At 34.1% G+C, this 18,810-nt stretch overlaps 1 protein-coding gene across 13 annotated transcripts in view; it reads left to right on the top strand.

Moving 5' to 3' along the window:
• The window catches only part of LOC106176102 (calcium-activated potassium channel slowpoke), a 60,705-nt gene that overhangs the window by 10,206 nt on the left and 31,689 nt on the right, over positions 1–18,810 (top strand). For all 13 annotated transcript variants that reach the window (XM_087005884.1, XM_087005886.1, XM_087005883.1 and 10 more), the window contains exons 4-8: positions 3,583–3,682; positions 8,846–8,957; positions 12,539–12,690; positions 14,436–14,606; positions 16,480–16,571. In XM_087005884.1, the coding sequence (XP_086862010.1) occupies positions 3,583–3,682; positions 8,846–8,957; positions 12,539–12,690; positions 14,436–14,606; positions 16,480–16,571 (627 nt within the window). The remainder of the gene's footprint in view (positions 1–3,582; positions 3,683–8,845; positions 8,958–12,538; positions 12,691–14,435; positions 14,607–16,479; positions 16,572–18,810) is intronic.

The following is an 18,810-nucleotide window of genomic DNA, read 5'->3' as shown; positions in this document are numbered from 1 at the left end:
CAAAGATAATTTGGAATACTGTCAGAAAATATCTCTGGATCAGCTCCTGTTATTGACGATGTCACCTGTTGTGCATGATTAAATTTCAGCGTTGATTGACAGTGCTATTGTAGGCATCAAAATTGACAAAATGAACCATTTTCTGCATTTTTATTTTGTGTTTTTGTCTGTACATTTGACAGCTTTGCTGACTTGTTATAAATTGTTTTAAAAAGCGAAAACTAGAAACCAGCCGTCATAGCCATACTGCATGGCTGCCTCTTCCCAGATGGCATCAATCAAAATGATGCATATTTTAAGGATATATATAAAGGAAGCCATACCGTACATATCAACATATAATCCAAAAAATCCGGAAATACATAAGGTCATAACTGGAAACTTACCTTTGGTAAAACAAGATGACAAAATGAATGAGATACTAACCAAAATGCAGATTATAAAGAGTAAGAGACAAAGTCCATCACTAAAGCAAATTTTAACAAAAGCAAAATTTGAAAACAATTCCAGGACATATGTGGAAACCTCAACAATACGAGTACAGAAATGTGAGGTACCCAGGTGTGGCACCTGTCCACTAATTAAAGAGGGGAGCCATATAACATTTAAAAATGGACCTACATTCAGAATCAAACACCCATTCACCTGCACCAGCTCAAATTTAATCTATGTATTAACTTGCAGTGGATGCGGTGAGAACTATATAGGACAAACTGGAGACACTCTCCGACATAGAATGACCGTTCACAGACAACAAATAAGACAACCTAAATATCAGTGCACGTCTGTGAGTGGGCACATTAGGGAATGCTCTATGAACAAAAACAAGGATTTTACGGTATTCCCATTTTATAAATTCACCAGGGAAACAACCCAAACAGAAAGGGAAATAAAAGAAAATCTATTCATTAATAAGTATAAACCTACATTGAATAGATAAAAGCATTGGTAAAAGTAACAATTAAACACTCATTGTTAAAGACGTCACATTTAAGCCTTTATGACATCACCTAGTAACAAATAAACAAAACCCCCTGAAGAAAGAAAGAAACCGGTCGGGGCAAGAAAGTTGCTGTTCTTCTTTTTCTTTTATTATATATATATATATATATATCTTATAATATCCAATTATTGCCCAGTGATAATAAGGATGATGAATTTTTTAACAAACATAGAGACATTTCACTTACGAAATACATTTAAAAACTAAGGTAATTTGCCAGTTTCTGTTATCACTTGGAGTGGTTCTTAATAAATCATAACACCTGTGAGGATTGAAAATTATTCTTAATGCATAACAAATGGCAACTTTCATAGGAATTATTTTTGCAGTGGGATACCTTGTTATTTTAGAGGTCCCATGGGGGAAGTGGTGGGGAGGGGGCATGATTATAAAGGTGTTCCCTCTTGGCTAAGCAGGATCTTTCTTTCACTAACATCCAGCTGAAAATTCACTTCTGTCTTGTAAGTCTGCATTCCTAGTAATTTGCACCAGCATAGAGCAGTGGTGATGGATGAGGGCAGAACTGTCAGATACAACTTTTCCATACATCTGAAGTTCTTACCAGAAAAACTATGGATAAGTCAGTTGCTGCAGTGATCAGTAATACATGTTATGGAGAATAAACTTGCGGTTTAACTTCGACCCTTTCCACATCAAGTTGTACAGTTTCAGTGAATCAGTTGATTTTGATTAGCACATTAGAGCTTGTGAAAAGTAATAATTGTAATATTACATATAAGTATCAATTATAATATGGTGGCACAGAAAACTGTATATGTTCGATGTGAAAAAAGTGCCTTAGTTTGTGTTGATATATCTTTTCTCTTGTGGACTTTTGTAAAAGTGACACAACACCTTTATTTATGATTATTGTGTAATCAACAGGTAGTCCTCTCTCTCTCTCTCTCTCTCTCTCTCTCTCTCTCTCTCTCTCTCTCTCTCATAGAACTTGAAACAAAAGCTGCTGTAAAACTTCTAGAACTTAACAATATTTTACAATAATACAGTGACATTGATGATAAGGTTTTTGCATCAAGATCACATATATCTTATGTGGATGGATTTATCTGTGTAAAAAAAAATTGTATTATTACTTTTACTATTTATCTCTGTACATTTTCACCGACTTAGTCTGATGTAGCAGTATGAATAAACATATATCAAGCATCTACTGTAAGGTGCAGTATGCTTTCCATTAGGATGTTATGTAATTGTTACATTAGTTCACTGGCTTCAGACAGCGCTATAATATCCAGCAGCTTCTTCCCCCCAGAGACCCATTATCCAAACAAATGCAGGATGATTAATTGTATTAATTTATATATATGTATATGTTTTACCTGATGTTGAGTTATGCGGGGCTGCTGTCAAACACCTGGCTAGGTGAGACAGTGGCGTGTTTTCTGGCTGATCGTTCCAGAAATAGGTTCTCCTGCACGCGCTGTAATCCCTGGTATGTGGTGATGTATGTGGAACTGGGGGGGAGGAAAAACTACTGCTGTGGCCTTCTCATTGTCTGGAAATATCCTGTGATATAGCTCACAGAAATTTGAATAAAATATAATAGCCAATCTTGCCATTTTATCCAAATCTGGTTTGAGAACATATTTCACAGTTGTTGCATAATTATCACCTTTTGTAAATGACTGTATTTGTTTAAATGGAAGGATATTAGAGTGGATGTTTTACAGGTAGCCTGCTATAAATATACATCAGGTAGCAAGGTATGTACATGTAGTTATATAGTATTGAGAGAATATCACATCTGTGTGGGGCTTCATCTATGCTGGTAGCTAGATCATGTAGGTGATTGCTAACATTTCAACAACAGTTCATCTGCAATGCAACAACCAGGAGGGGAGGCAATTGATAGTCTATTGGCATGGCTGCAGGCTAAGAATAAATACAGAACTCCATTGCCAGGGTTCTCTGGACACAGTAAAGACTTGGAGTTCATAGATCTAGCGCTAATATTGAATCCAGGTTAAGATTTGACAGGAGTATAATGCTCCTGTGTCCTTAAATCCATATATATAATTGGCCACAGGTCTGATGAGTGAGTCTTCACTGTCCTGTGCCTATAGCTTTAGATGGTTTTTAGCATAGTGGGTTTCTTCCTGAACTGAAGCCCCTGCCATCTGTCTTCAATAAAAGCTTTGTTTTTTTACAAGAGGCTGGCACAGGATCTAAATTTATAAACCTCAGGTGAAACCACTAAGGGATAAAGAAGGTTACAGCTTTGTACAGAATACTTTTAGCTACATACACATTTTGTGTATGAAATCCCATATATATTTGGTTTGAGTTGTGTGATAGTGTTAAAGGGAACACTTTGCGACAAAATTTGAAACACTAATAAATGTTTGTTTTTTTTATTGAATATTTTAATTGTTACCTAACATTAAAGAAAGGGATTCAGTGTTTTTGCTATGAGTGAATTGCTATATATACAAATAGTAACCTAATGAAATCAGATATAATTCATGTCAGTGAGATGATCGGTAAAGTTGCCAAACAATAATAAACTCATATTTAGGAGGACAAACTAATTCTTTTTTTCCCATTTATTTCTGTTGCAGTCGATCAGTTGTGGAAACATGCATCCCGTGGGCAGAGAGTTACACACAGCAGGTGGATTTGGCTTTCAATGTCTTCTTCATGATCTACTTCTTTATCAGGGTAAGTACTGGGCACTTTTTAAAGTTGAAAACGTTTCAAAACAGATGCAGTTTATGCCAAAAGCTTATAAACTCCCAATCTGCTTGCAAAATTGACACTTAAAATTTGACGTGAATTGAATAGGGTCCGAGTTGTCAACTTATCACACCTTAATATTATCACATTAAATGGTAGGTAGATATCTGACACAATCACATTTATTGTCATTTTGACTGGTTTATCTCTTTACACTTCACTCCTGGGTTTGGGTCACAGATTAGAAAAAAACCCAGCAGATATTTTGATATTTTGTATGGCCCCCAGCCGTGATTAGTTGATGATAGACACTTTAAATTTCCCACTTTTGACACTGATGATACACTTGGTAATATTTTTATTATGTTTGTCAAATGTGTTTCTTGATCATAATTGACAGATGTTGCTTAGTGGTGTCTTTTAGAAGTAAGACTTATCAGACAGCCTCCTCTGTCTCATTAGATGCAGGCGTTTTATGAGTTCTTATTCCAAGAATACTGCTCCATGATTTGTTGTTGTTAACTAAGGTGTATATTATATTGTTGTATTGAACGGCCATGGTCACCATTATTGTCCCTGAAATATAGCCTACTGTACAGTTGTTGAAGTCACCTGAAACTAGCTCACAATTTTCAGTTACAAAGTCAATCAGAGATCTAAATCTTTTAAATCCAAGATAAGGAAATAAACATAGTTTTACAGTGAAAATTTTAAACCAGGTTATTAATAGGTAAGTATTCTGCCTGTTGAAATCAGCACGGATTGGAGTGTGCAGATATAGTCACTGTGAAGTTCTTAACAACAATATGTTGTGTAATTTTTGATTCATCAAATCTTTTGTGCAAGTGCTCTCATACGTTTCCAAAGGGTAGAATAATGGAAAACCACTTTTAATGGAATGGTTTTATTATATATATTAATATTATAATCACTCAAACTCTGGTTCTTGTTAGAATTTGCTTTCTAATCTTATTGATTCTAATGTGGATAGCAGTTGAAAAACAGGCACTCATTGTCTATCAGAAACTGTATTATGATGGTACAGCATAATCAATTTTCTTTCATTGCCAATTTAGTGACAAGACAATATTTATTGTCATGGTTCACATATATAGTAACAACATAATGAGTATATATATATATATATATATATATATATATATATATATATATATATATATATATATATATATATATATATATAGTAACAACATAATGAGTATTTGGGAATTGTATGACATAACTGCATATAGAGTTTCTCATGAAACTTTAAACAAATATGATAACATATAATGTTACTGAGTTAAACCAATGAAGATATTGATTTTCAATAGAGACAGAGAGAGTTCATTGTACAATTTTACACCATATCATAATGTTAGTAATGTAAGATAAAGCATAGTAAGGTCCTGATGTACATTGGAGAGAGATAGAGTTAGACTTGATGGATTTTGTCTTCTGCAGGTGACAGCAGTTACTACAATACAGCACAGTGTTTATTTGTTCTCACAATAAAGATGATATTGACTTCACTTCATTTCTCTGAAACAACACGTAAAGAAATACAATACATCTTTTAATGAAATGATACGGATTGTCAATCTAAGTGAATTAATTTGTTTTCCATCTGTCATTGTCTTTGCTAAGGTAGCACTTCATACATCTCGGATACTTGATATCTACTGTAGCCATGGTAACAGTCTGACATTTACCTGGTATTAGGTATGAATGATTTTATCATTTAGTTTATTACTGTCTTTTATCCCTACAGTTTGATACATTACTAGTACCCTGATAAAATTCTGATCATACCTCCATGAATTTTTGTAAGTGGCAAAGTTAAGGATTTTTAAGCAGATATAAAATACATAAAAAAAACTAATTCTAGTTGAGCTTATCTGAGGACAAGTAATACTTTTTGATCAATTTTAAAAAGATAAATTCCATGAGTACATGTCACAAAAGTAATCAAATTTATTCCCTCATGATGAACTTTGTCACCTATTAAACATTATTTAAGTTGTACAAATCTGGAAGTAAGTGGGAGAATGATAACATTTGAAAAAACATTATAAAGGCCTTTTTAATTTTCCCCAGATTGTTACAGAATGTTGATGAGTGTCAGGAAAGGAGGATCAAATGTGAGTTAGTTACTATATGATAGAGAAAAATGCCATTTACCCAAGGCAGCTTAATTATGATTTTTTCAAATCTTAGGAAAATCTTATATTAGGCACCAATAAACTGGTCAGTCATTGCAAAAGAAGTTTAAATGATACAGTATAATAAGCAATTGTTACCAAAATAAATAGTGAAGCCAAGAATTGAAAATAGCAAAACTGATAACAAATGCAAAGAAAAAAATCATAAACCATTGATAATTATCAAGAAATGTTTTGAATAATTGAAAATGATATTAAAATTTGCATAATACACAATAAGGTATTATATTTTATTGTTTTTTAATTATAACAAAAATTAAAAAATGGGAAATAAAGCAATTTCTCCACTCAGAGAAAATAATGAATACATTGACTTTGAGCGCAATACGTTATACACAGTACTTACCTTGTTACCTGACCAAGTATGTAGTTAAAATAAACATGACATTGTGTCAGTCTTATACCAGCTTTAATGTATGCCCTCGGTGTGATAAGTGGTAAGATAGGAGTAGGATGACTGTACAGTGGACCACTATTCATATTACATAATATAATTTATATATAATGCATTAAATTACCACTTAACATATTACATTAATCTGATTCAGATAAAATGACCTGCAAGAAGTAATATTCATTGGTGTACCATACTTACAATGGAACTGTTACTGACAGTAATGTTAGAAAGAGGAGCTGGTAGATATCAGGTGGCTCCAAAAATTTTACTAATTTCAAAGTTAATAACTTCAGCAGTTTTGAAAAAAAAACGCATTGAATTGGAGATATTAATTGAACAGATCAATACGCCTCCTCTTGTTTCCAACTTATTGGTATAATCACCAGCTTTTCTGTATTCTACTCAACGCCAGGGGGTGTGTAAGTCTATTAAACTGATTGCATTCAGCCAGTCCCCAGAGTTGGAACAATCTAAATAGACAGACATATTGTCAATGGGAATGAGCCCTAATAGTAAGTTATAATCAAGTTCCCATGGATGGGTGTTCAGTCAGACATTGTTACTAACAAGAATCCATCACCAAAGAATTCTTGTTAATTGTTATCTTGTAGGGACAGTTCTTCATGTTACTGCAGGCGGGCAGGTTGTATTCTTTCTATGTGGCTGTATAGCTTTTTTTATCCCAGTATCCCCTAGCCTGATTCTGGTGTATGTGTGCTTATGAGGACCTGTTGAAACAAACAGCACACAAACAGAACTTATTTCCTGAACCAAAAGGAAAAAAAAACAAAATCAATATTGTAAACCATTAGTGATATTTTGTGCTGCATTGCTGCCCTGAAGAAGAAAATGATCAAAGCTTGTTTAAACAATACCTTTGTTATAAAACCATGGGTTTATGATTCCTGACCGTCCTTGTTTATTCAGCACAGGGCAAAAATCAATTGTTATAGATACATATTTTTTAGTGCTTCATCTCAGAAGCAAGTGGTACTACTGATTTTCTCTCTTTTATCAAAAGTTAAGTAATTCAGCCTGTTTTAGACACTTCATTAACCACTTTCTATTCTGTTTATGTACCAACACAGCAGGGTTGTTTGCGTTTCTAAGGTATTTGCTGTATCCTCAGCCTATGGTCAATCAATCCAGCAAAATAAGGAAACCAGGAATATTGATTAGTTCTGTTTAGCTTTGCTCTCTTTCTTATCCTTTGTGCTCCACATAAATCAATCCTTTACTTAGTAGAAAGAGAGATTGAGCACGTTATGGAACCAATAGCATCAGAATTGAGTGCCATTATAGGATAGAATGTCTTGAGTGCTTTTGTGTAGAATTCCAGAGTTCATATCTTTAGTATTTTCTTTAAATTCTTAATGCATCTTTTATTACCATGTACCCTATTCTAGCAGAAAAAAATTACTTTTGCCTAAGCAGCTTTCATACTTCATACAAAACAGTCATTTTAGCTCTTGTCATCTGTGTGTGTGTGTGTGTGTGTGTGTGTGTTTCTTTTTCTTTTTTTTTGTTCGATATTCACATTTAGCAAATTTGTTGTCTGCAGTGAATATTAATACTACATCCTAAATGGCCAGATGACATCTAACGTACCTTACAATTTTTGTATAATTATTTAACAGTCTGACTCCCCAGTGGCCTTTCATAAACACTGACCTTTCCTCTGTTAAAAACAGGGCTGTTGGTATTTAACATTTATTTAAAACTGGAAAACTTGGCCATTATTAACAAAGAATAATGCGTAAAAGGGTTGGGAATAGATACTAGGAAATGTATTAAGTCACCATTGGCAAATACTAAGTCCAGTTGGCAGAACAGTCTTAGTTTTTTTGCCATTGGTGCTGAATTCCTGGCAATATACCTATCTCTCTGGACCAAATGGCAGATGTGACCAATGAAGCCAATAACTCAAGGTCTGTTTTTAATTTGTAAGAAATCCCCATGTTAGTACAGAGCAGTTTTAAAGCACAATAATAAATCTCAGTAAATATATATTTGTTGAATTAAGTAATTGTAATAAAATAAATGTTATAGAAATTATATATATACTTATATATATACTTTTATAAACCATCTCAGAAATAGTATTAGTATGGTCTACTAGCTTTATTATTATTATTATTATTATTATTATTATTATTATTATTATTATTATGAAATAGTTTTATGTCGATATTTTATGCCTTTATAGAAAATGTATCAAATGACAGAAAATTGTATTTTAAATAAGTATAAAATGCATGGATGGGGTGATGCAACAATTTGTTCCCTTGCTGTTTTATTAAATTCTCTTGGGTAAAAAAGGTTTGGCTCTACAAATAATATAAATATTCTCTAATGAAATTGTGTTCTGTTTCTGTTCTATTCAATGGAATTTGTTCTGAATGTGTAAACATGTTGTGAAGTGATATATATTGGGAAGATTTGCAATAATTATTATATTAAAACCAAGCAACCATAAAGTTTGATATCACATTTTTATCTATTACGTATGTTTGTATATTACTTTTCCAGTTTGTTGCTGCTCCTGAAAAACTATGGTTCCTCCTAGAAATCTATTCCTTTGTGGATTACTTCACCATTCCCCCATCATTTGTTGCCATCTACTTGGATAGGAACTGGTTAGGTAGGTATCACCTTTCTTCCTGATGACTGTATTTTGGGGTCATTGTACCATGGTCTTACTGTACAACCTGGGACTCACTGGATCATGGAGTCACCGTACCATGGAGTTTCTGTTCCAGGGGGTCTCTGTATCATGGGATCACTGTACCATGCGTTCACTGTATCATGCGTTCACTTTATCATGGGGTTACTGTACCATGGGGTCATTGGATCATGGGGTCACTTGATCATGGGTCATTGGATCATGGGGTCACTTGATCATGGGTCATTGGATCATGGGGTCACTGTATCATGGAATAACTCTCAAGACAAGGAAGATTTTTAACCATGGTAGATTGCAGTTAATTTTTTAATTTAAATATCTTTTCATATGAGTGCTGTCTTAATAGGCTCCCTTTCCAAAAGTCCAAACTTTCCCCCCTTTTTAAAAGAAAACAATAACTTTATCGCTTGTAGATTTTTATGCTGGTTTCATAGGTGGCTGTTCTGTTTGTAATATTTTAAGATCCGTAGTGTACATCATCATAAATTATGTATCTTTATTTGTATGTGGTATTGTTGGGTTGTAAAGTGAAAGAATTGTAGCAGAATAGAAGTTTACTTCATCTAAATATAAAATGCACAACTTAGGCAGTATTTCAGCTGACTCTTGACTGCATGATGTTAAATGATTATATTCCACAATTCCAGTGTGTGCATGAAAGAATGGGAATGAGAAGTGTTATATGACATCCCTTGTTTAATGCACGTGATTGGGCAATCTTGTCTTGATTTTCAGCATGTTTTTAGAAGAGATATGTCCAGTCTTGTGGTCAATGGGGCCCTGCCCTTGCATTGCTCTATGTACATATGTTGCCAGCATAGCTCTGGTCTAATGTAGGTTCTGGTTACTGCTATCAGAACACTGCCAAATAATGTTTCTTGTCTAAATTTTAAAGTATTGATGTCCTGTGGTTTTGTTTTTTCTTTCCAAAAAAGGGAAGAGAAAGAAAGGAAATGTATGAAAATTATACAATGCATTTGAAACATTTAACTTTTTGTGAAATTTTATATCATTTTAAGAATTTGTTTCGTCTCTGAGAAAAGCTAGTAAACAGGTAACAAAAAAGCTGGTGCTTCATACACATCTCTTTGAATAAATATTCCCTCTGATCTTAATTATTTATCTTTGTGACAAACAATATAGTTTAATTTCATTTTCCATTTTCCCTCCAGGTTTGGATTGCCTGCGTATATTGCGCCTCATGAACCTTCCCACAATCCTTACTTACCTCAGCATTCTCCAAAGCAGGCGCAGCTTACGACTGTCTCAACTGACCACAATGTTCCTGGGAAACTGGCTTTTTGCCGCTGGTGTGATCCACCTGGTAATAATAAATACTAGGCCTACTGCTACAGACCTGGTACTAGAACTCAGGCAGTGATCCTAGCTGGTCCTGACCTCCAGGTTTTTAGACTAGGCTCTGGGCTATGCTGAGAGTGGTTGTACTATATTTACCATTGATACTTACCTTTTTGCAGGCTTTTGTAACCAATTGTCTACACCACCGAGCTGGCTGAGTGGCATACGATGACTTGAACACTGTAAACTGCACGCTTTGCACTGCATTTTTATATACGTATCTAGTATGGTTTGATATAGTAGAGTAGTGGTTGCCCTAACAGTGCATGGTGGTAATCTTGAGATATGCTGTACAATGTGACAGGTTTCAAAGAAAATCAGCACTAAGTTGTCTACACTACATACCCTTAACAGTAGCTTTTAATCCATTACATACATTTGGTTAACTTACACATAGAACATTAATGGTGTTCGTGCTCTCACCATCCTTCTTGTCACCACCTCTTAGCATTTCTTAATAATTCTTAATTATTTATTAATAAGCAGGCTGTGTTGTTTACTTGCATGTTGACTCTTACCCTACCAAACACCCACCATAAAATGTTATCTTGAATACAGACAGAAACAAATCCATCATTTTTATTATACCCCTCTGTACTAACAGTGAGGGGTGGGGGTGCGGTAATGGCGTCAGGTTGTTCACGCGTTATTGGTGTTTTATTTGGGTTGAAATGTTTGCATATTTCCAGGAAACGTATGCAGATTTTGAGACATAGTTGCTTTATTGCAAATTACTGATAGTATTTAAGCTCATCAGCATTTTGGCTTTCAAGATGGCCCTTTCACAATCAGGAGTTTCTTCATTATTGATTAGCTAGTGGCAAAATGTTAACAGATGCAGCTGTTCATTTGCAAGGCTTAATTTTTGACATTTTGAATGGTGAAGGAATTTTTTTATTCTTCCTCGTGAATGACTCCACATCAGCTGTGGCTGTTTATTTTCATATATTCAACACAGATTTTAATCAAACTTTATATATATGGATGTGAGGTATTTATGGAGTGCCATGTTGGCAGTAGATACCATCTAGTGCCTTGAATACATTTGGTCTTGAGAAACAGTTTTGTAACATATATGAGATCAGTTACAAAGATAAACCAACTGAACACAAAATTAACATCATCTAAATTTGTAGGAATTTTCAGTCATTTTGTAAAAGTGCTATGTTATTTGAAAGCAGAACAGGAAATGTAGTGGTAGATGGATGTTAAAAGAGATCAGTGTGATGCATATATGTATTTATATCATAAGGATTGCAAGTTTAAAGTTGTCAAACTTATGGGAAATACTTCATCCTTCTAATTTCAAGAGAAAGAGCCCTGTTGTTTACAAAAAATTACCTTAACATAAAGAATTACTTTCAGTATTTCATAAGTATGAGATGTTATAATCTTTGCTCATCTGATCCATCCATCTTTGCTGAATCTTTAAAAATATATCTTCCTAAAAAATTGGAAAATAATTACATGTTATTTACAGATACACGTTTGGTTTTTAGTATTTAAAATTCATACTTTGAATAATATTCAAAGTACAAATGTCAGTAAAATGACATTTTCAACCTAGAATTATATGATGTTTTGGTATAAAACTGAATGATTATAACAAACTAGCCTTAGACGCTCCTGCAAATTCATGCACACATAAAATATCACATTTGGGTTTGAAGCCTTTTGATTACCACCCAACCTATATTTCTGAAAAATAATCATTGAAAATAATCAGTCGAATCAGTTGAAAGATATTGCTATTATTTATTCATGCAGCAGTGACTATCATACAAAATTAGTCCGCTTCATTTTGTGTATTGTGGATAATTTTTATGTATTATTATTATTGTTATTATTATTATTCAACCTCTTCTCACTTTACACTTACCAAATATAGCTGTATTAAGACTTTTTGTATTCTTTAAACAACAATTTCTTTGAAGCTGTTGTATTGTACATTAAAGCATTTTGTTTCTTTTCCTGTAAATATTTTAGAGGTAATGTACGTGGCAATGTATGTGGGTAGCATGGCGTCTTGACATTGTGAATTGAATGTTCATTTTCTTGCAGTGCATTTTTTCTTTCTGGATAGCAAGCAGTTGCAGCATATGTGCAGTACATCAGTTCTTTGATCATATGAGCACGGTTTTAGACATTTTATTTTATTGTCACTATTTCTGTTGTTTCAGGGCTTCGCTTTCTCAGAGCAGTCCGTCTGATGAATGTACCTGATATTTTGCAATACCTCAGCATTTTACAAACCAGTAATAGTATCCGCTTGGCTCAAGTGGTGTCAGTTGTCACCAGTTTTTGGTTGTCTGCTGCAGGGTTTATTCACTTGGTGAGAATCATTTCATAATTGTCATTGCATCTTTAATGTTTGACAATATGTTTCCATATCATTTTCTTTTTATTTAATTTGATTTGATTAATTACATATATATATTTTGTATTATTTGGTTTAGTTTTGAGTAAACTTTTTAGTTGCAGTGATAACTGTTCTATAGAGACTTGTAACAGAGATATAAGATTTGTAAAAATCAATCTGAAGCTTGGCTTGCATTTTGTATTCTCAAGAAATGACTCTTCTTGGACTATATATATCTTTGACTTCTATTTGTGGACATGGGTGCATGGGATTGGGGCAGCCCTCTACTTTTACTACACAAGCACCATATTCACTTATACTTTATTACTGGTTTTGTTTTGAATGGACTGCAGTAAATAATTTATGTCAATTAGATAATGATTGGATACACTGTAATGTTGGAAGGTGGGTGTGTTGCTTGCTACATTTCTTCATTGATTTCTTTTTGGCAGTGTCAGTAGCTCTGCGAAAAACTTAGCTTGATTTACTAGATGTGCAGTTATTCTTGAATAATCTGTCAAAATTGGTGGATATAATTTGACAGATTGAATTCTTTTGATTTGTTTGGAAACGTTTGCTTTTCTATCTGAGTTGACATTGACATTTTGTAAATTAATTGAATTTGTGATGAAATAAAAAAAAAAGTTGGGGCAATACTTCATGTAAATCACAGAAGATTTTGCAAGCCTGTTGTTAGGACTAGGTTGGTTAAATTGGGCATGTTTGAAAAATTTTCTATTTTCAATCACAATATTTGTGTAATCATATTTTTATGTACAAATACAGTGCTTCTGCATGCTGAAGTGGCTTATGTCTATACACATTGCCTCCTTTTCTAGAAATAATTGTCACTTTCTTATGGATACTTTGACCATTCTGAATCAGCAGGCCAAAAGAAGCAGTTGTTTTGGGTAGAAATCTTCATTTGATAAGGAAAATAGAGTTCAGCTGTTGAACTTTTAAAATAAGGGACTCTTGAACTCTGTATCTATTAGAAATGATATATGCTTTAATGTATCCTAAGGCCCTTTTCACATCAAGCAGTTTACAGTATACTTTGAAAACTAGATTTACAACTTAAAAGCCTTTTATGTAATGGTGTCACTTATATTGAGCCTTGTATTTGACATGGACAGTTTATTAACAAGACAACTGGAAGCAAGTATGTGGAGAAATTGTAAAAAGGAGTAACACCACTGCAGTATAATTACATAATAGAACCACACAAAGTATCCATAACTATCAACTGTATCACTAGGCACCATTCCCATATAGACACCATTAGTCTACATAGATCCATCCAACTTTACAGGAAATCAGTTTAACCTAAGATCTAATATACCGTTTATTAGATCTTAGGTTTAACAGATTAACACCCCTCCTGGCATTAAGTTGAATACAGAAAAGTTGATGAATATGGGAGTACTTCGGAAACAAGAGGAGGCATGTCATTCAGTAAGGCTGATTAGACTCAGTAAGAGTCCCCACAGAGATAGATGGTCTATGTAGACCAATGGTGTCTTTGAGAAAGAGGTCTAAGGTAACTGTTATGTACACTGGTATTTGTGAAAAGGGCCTTGATACAAGTCCTGAAACTATGCTGTCACCCCCCACTGTGGCAGAAAGCAGGGATCTGCTGCTGTCATGAAGATGAATATAAAGATAATTATGAATGTATATAAATAGATATAGATTTACAATCTTTTTGTTTCCTGTAGCTGGAAAATTCTGGAGACATCTTTTTTGACTTTAACAACCCCCAGTTCCTGACCTATGGGGAATGTGTGTATCTTCTCTTGGTCACTATGTCCACTGTGGGCTATGGAGACGTGGCCTGCAAGACTGTTCTGGGAAGGACATTCATGATATTTGCCATATTAGGTGGCTTGGTAAGTATACCCACTGCAGAATTAATCTTTATTTATCTGCAGAATTAATCTTATTTATTTATCTGGCTGTTGGGTTGTTGTTGACCCCACCAATATTTCACTTGAATAATGATTGCTATCCATGGGGATTGTTTTATAAGCAAATATTCAGAATAACTTCCAATATGCCTCTATATGAAATCAACAAGCGGTTTTGACAGAAACTATTTATGCTCATGCTGCTAAGGGACAAGTATATACAGACAAATGATTAACTAAAAATTAACCATATATTAATTGATTAATGGGTCAACAACAAAATCTGATTCTTAATTGGTCAATTCTCAACAGTTTCTGAAAATGTCATCAAAAGTTGTCCACAACTTTTTCCATAATGTTGCTAACAGACAATTGAACAAACAGACACTCTGTGTGTGTGTGTGTGTGTGTGTGTGTGTGTGTGTGTGTGTGTGTGTGTGTGTGTGTGTGTGTGTGTGTGTGTGTGTGTGTGTGTGTGTGTGTGTGTGTGTGTGTGTGAGAGAGAGAGAGAGAGAGAGAAAGGAAGGACTTTGTCTGGCAATTTTTGATTGGTTATTTTGACAAGTGGACAGATGAATAATTTGGTTACAAACTTATTTAGTTTCAAATTTTTTTTCTTTAAATTGTACATATTAAATATGTACAACAGCATTAACTGTTTTATTATGTATGGTAAATATGCAAAAATGGTTTGATCTCCATTTAGTTCTGGCAGTATTGCTGCTTTTCTTGGCCAATCTCCCTTTGGAACTCTATAATGGAAAAATAATGTTACTTTCATTGATTTCTTTTTCTCTTTCTTTCTGCTTTATGATAGTTTAAATATCCTAAGAAGTAAATTGATCAACATTTGGTAATTGGCACCCTATCTTTAAAATGTTCTTATTGTGTTTAAAAATTCTGGTCATTTAAAGATCATGTCTGTAAAGTCTCTGATTGCGCATAGTGTTAGAAAACAGAGCCTTATCATAGGCTTACAGTAGGTCTTGTAAAAAAGACAAAAATAATAGGATTGCATGTCAGTATGAAATAAAGCAAAAAAAAAAAAAAACACTTTCAGCATACTAAATACAGCAGTTCTCTGCCAGCTGTGTAGTTTGCTTTACTGAACTGACTTAATTCTGTAGAAAGGAACTACATAGTAGATTGCATGACATCCTGCCACTGCCATGATTGGTACCTGGTGCCAGTGGGAGATGGGGGCCTTTGAACAAATGCACTGAAACCAACAGAAAATAAGGGCAATTACCACTGTTACATGCTTAATTCCTTTTTTTTCTGTCAGGTTCAGAAACCTTAAAAACATTTTGAACAACAGTTATACCAACATTGCACTCTGGAGTAAGATATAAATCATTCCAGCTGTGTGAAAACTAGGATATATGGTGTATATTTTTACATATTTAAAGGGATAACAAATCTTTTCATGAGATCCATATTTTACAATAAATACATTGTAAACAACTCTGTATAATAATTTCTGTTTTACCACCAAAACAGTGGTTATTGGAGTAATTTTGGAATCTGTGTTTACCATCGAACTATGTGACATTCTTGGATGGCTACCCTCTGTAATAATCTCTGAAGAGAAAATGAATAGTTGTTATCCTTTTAAGATTAGCTCTAAAAAAACATTAGTTGGTCATTACTGGGATGCATTCACACATATGGGAACATACTGCAGATTCGTCGAGGGGAAAAAAGCTGCATTTGGGTTTTAATAAATTTAATTGAAAGAAAAATTGGATGAAGTTTTTATCATGATTAACTGTTTGATGTTTTATTCACAATAGACACAGTATTCTCTGCTTGGAGGCTCTTATTTATAGAATTGCTTTTTTTAAAATCTTTTTAGGCCATGTTTGCAAGCTCTATCCCAGAAATTATAGACTTAATTGGCACACGTCAGAAATATGGAGGCACCTACAAGAAGGAACACGGAAAAAAGTATGTATACTTGATAAATGAGTAAAATATGAAGAAAGTGAAGACGGATGGCATTAAAATATCTCTTAAAAGAACCTGATGAGGTTTATTTCCTTTCTCCCTCTATTTCTGCCTTTTTAGCCAGCTTTTGTAAGAAATAACCTTTGTGATACATTTCAGTTCAGATTTGTTTTGATGAGATGATATTACATGTATGATCTATTGACCAGCCTGGCCAACATATCTCTCCTTTGATCAGCTCAGTTGGGGTTGCATGTGATCAGTGTAGATCATGCTATGGGATAAGCAGAAGCTCTTTACTGGTTGATAAAAGCAGTGAATATGTTATCTTATATTGGATTTATGTGGGTTTTCTCTCATTAATACACCCCATTAGATTTAATGCTGAATTTAGGTTCAACCTTTTGATGAGGAAGCACTGATTAGCAGGACATGCTGGTTTGGAAATCATTGATGAGGGCTTCCATGGCAATGTTAATGTGTTGGTTGTCTGTAAACCTCTGATCTCATTATGTGATGGCCTACGAAGTATTATTGGAAAACTTATAATTACCAGCTGATGAATTGCCTTATATTGACTTCACCCTGACAATGAAAGGCAACAGATGAAATGGGTTAAGGGCATAAAATACTGCAACTTCTTTTAATATCAAGGGTCATATCTTATTTGATGGATTTGGTCAACATTAAAGGTCATTTTTATTATGTTTGGTTGCAGGAAGCATAGCCACATTAAGCATTCTTGAAATTTTTATGTGGGCCATAGTTGCAAGTGCTCTGTGATTGTTTTTACATGTGTCTTCCTGATTTGTTTTACATGTATCTCTCTGTCTGCAGAATGTGATAAAAGATACATAAAATGATCAACTGGATTTTCATCACCTTTATGAGCCACCAAAACAGGACATGGAAAGTGAACAGTCTGCCATTCACCATGGAAGTCTTAATAAAAGTTATTTTTATTAGAAAGTTAATTGATAAACAAATTGAGAGTCGCTTTCAAATTTAAAATATGGATTCTGCCCTATTGGTATATTCTGAGATTACGCGAGAACTTTTGCTGATTTGTCACATCATAATTTTTAGGATGACGAGTCTTATTGGATATTTGATATAATTTTTTTATCCCTAAGGCTATAACATTTAATACAGGCAACAATTTGTTACATTAAAATTGTTAAAATGATTAGGATAGTGGGGTTATATAATAAAAACAGCCTTGTTTGACCAAATCTCGAACAATCAATATTCTTTGTTGCCTTCTTTCTTGTTGTGAATGAGACTAGGAAAGTGTGTGATACACTGGGATGGAGGAGACATAATGTATTTCACAACAGCCAACAGTTCTGTATAAGACTGGGTTCCCATGCCTAGATTGATCTAACAGGATTGATCAAATTCCATGGGGTTTCTCGCTAGATTGTTTTCAGTTTAAGCGGTTTAGGTTTCTGGCAGGCCTACTAAAACTGCTGAACGATAATTAATTACCCCCCAGTAGCTTCAGTAGGCATGACAGACATCTAAGCCGCTTTAGTTGATTGCATGCGGTTTAGTGAGAATCCTCTTGGAGATAGATCGATCCACATTTAGTACAATAGGCTCTGGGAATGGTCCCTTAGTGGACACTGATCGACAACAGCCAATTAGTTCTATATAATAGCTACATCTTTATTCCAAACACTTTATAATGGAACCGTGAATGTATAAAAAAACAATCAGAAATATACTAATAATGATATTTTCTTTCTCATTTGAAGGCATTTACTAATTTATGTTGTTTTAATGAAAAATGTGCATAAACTGTTTATAAAATACAACACCTGTTCAACAGCAGCCTGTCTTGTATGTTCAAACTTTGATTACATATTGGAGATATGATTAGTTCTGGTGGTGTATTTTTATACCAGGAACCGTGGAGCATGTGGTCATGAATGCAGTGTTATTGATCATGCATTTGCATGTGGACAGCATACAGTAAAATTCTTCAACAGTTGAAAAATTACTCTACTGATCTTTGGAAAGTCTGTGTTATTGCCTTTCTCCGCCCCAACCTGTATCACCACATGGCATGAGACAGAAATCTGAACTGTAGAAGGTGGTCCTGGGACTAGGCCCTCTCCCACAATTATTCCCATGCAAACTGCACGCTTTATGCTATTTTAGGCTGGTAGACTTGAGGCTTGCATGAGTGTTTCTCTTGATTAATTGACTGCTGAATGAAATAGAGTTGGTTTTTGGA

Source organism: Lingula anatina, chromosome 2 (assembly GCF_051362555.1).
Source record: "Lingula anatina isolate TDL-2025a chromosome 2, LinAna3.0, whole genome shotgun sequence".
Classification (NCBI taxonomy): Eukaryota; Metazoa; Brachiopoda; class Lingulata; order Lingulida; family Lingulidae; genus Lingula; species Lingula anatina.
The sequence above is the reverse complement of the archived record's forward strand: the minus strand, read 5'-3'. Positions and strand labels throughout refer to the sequence as shown.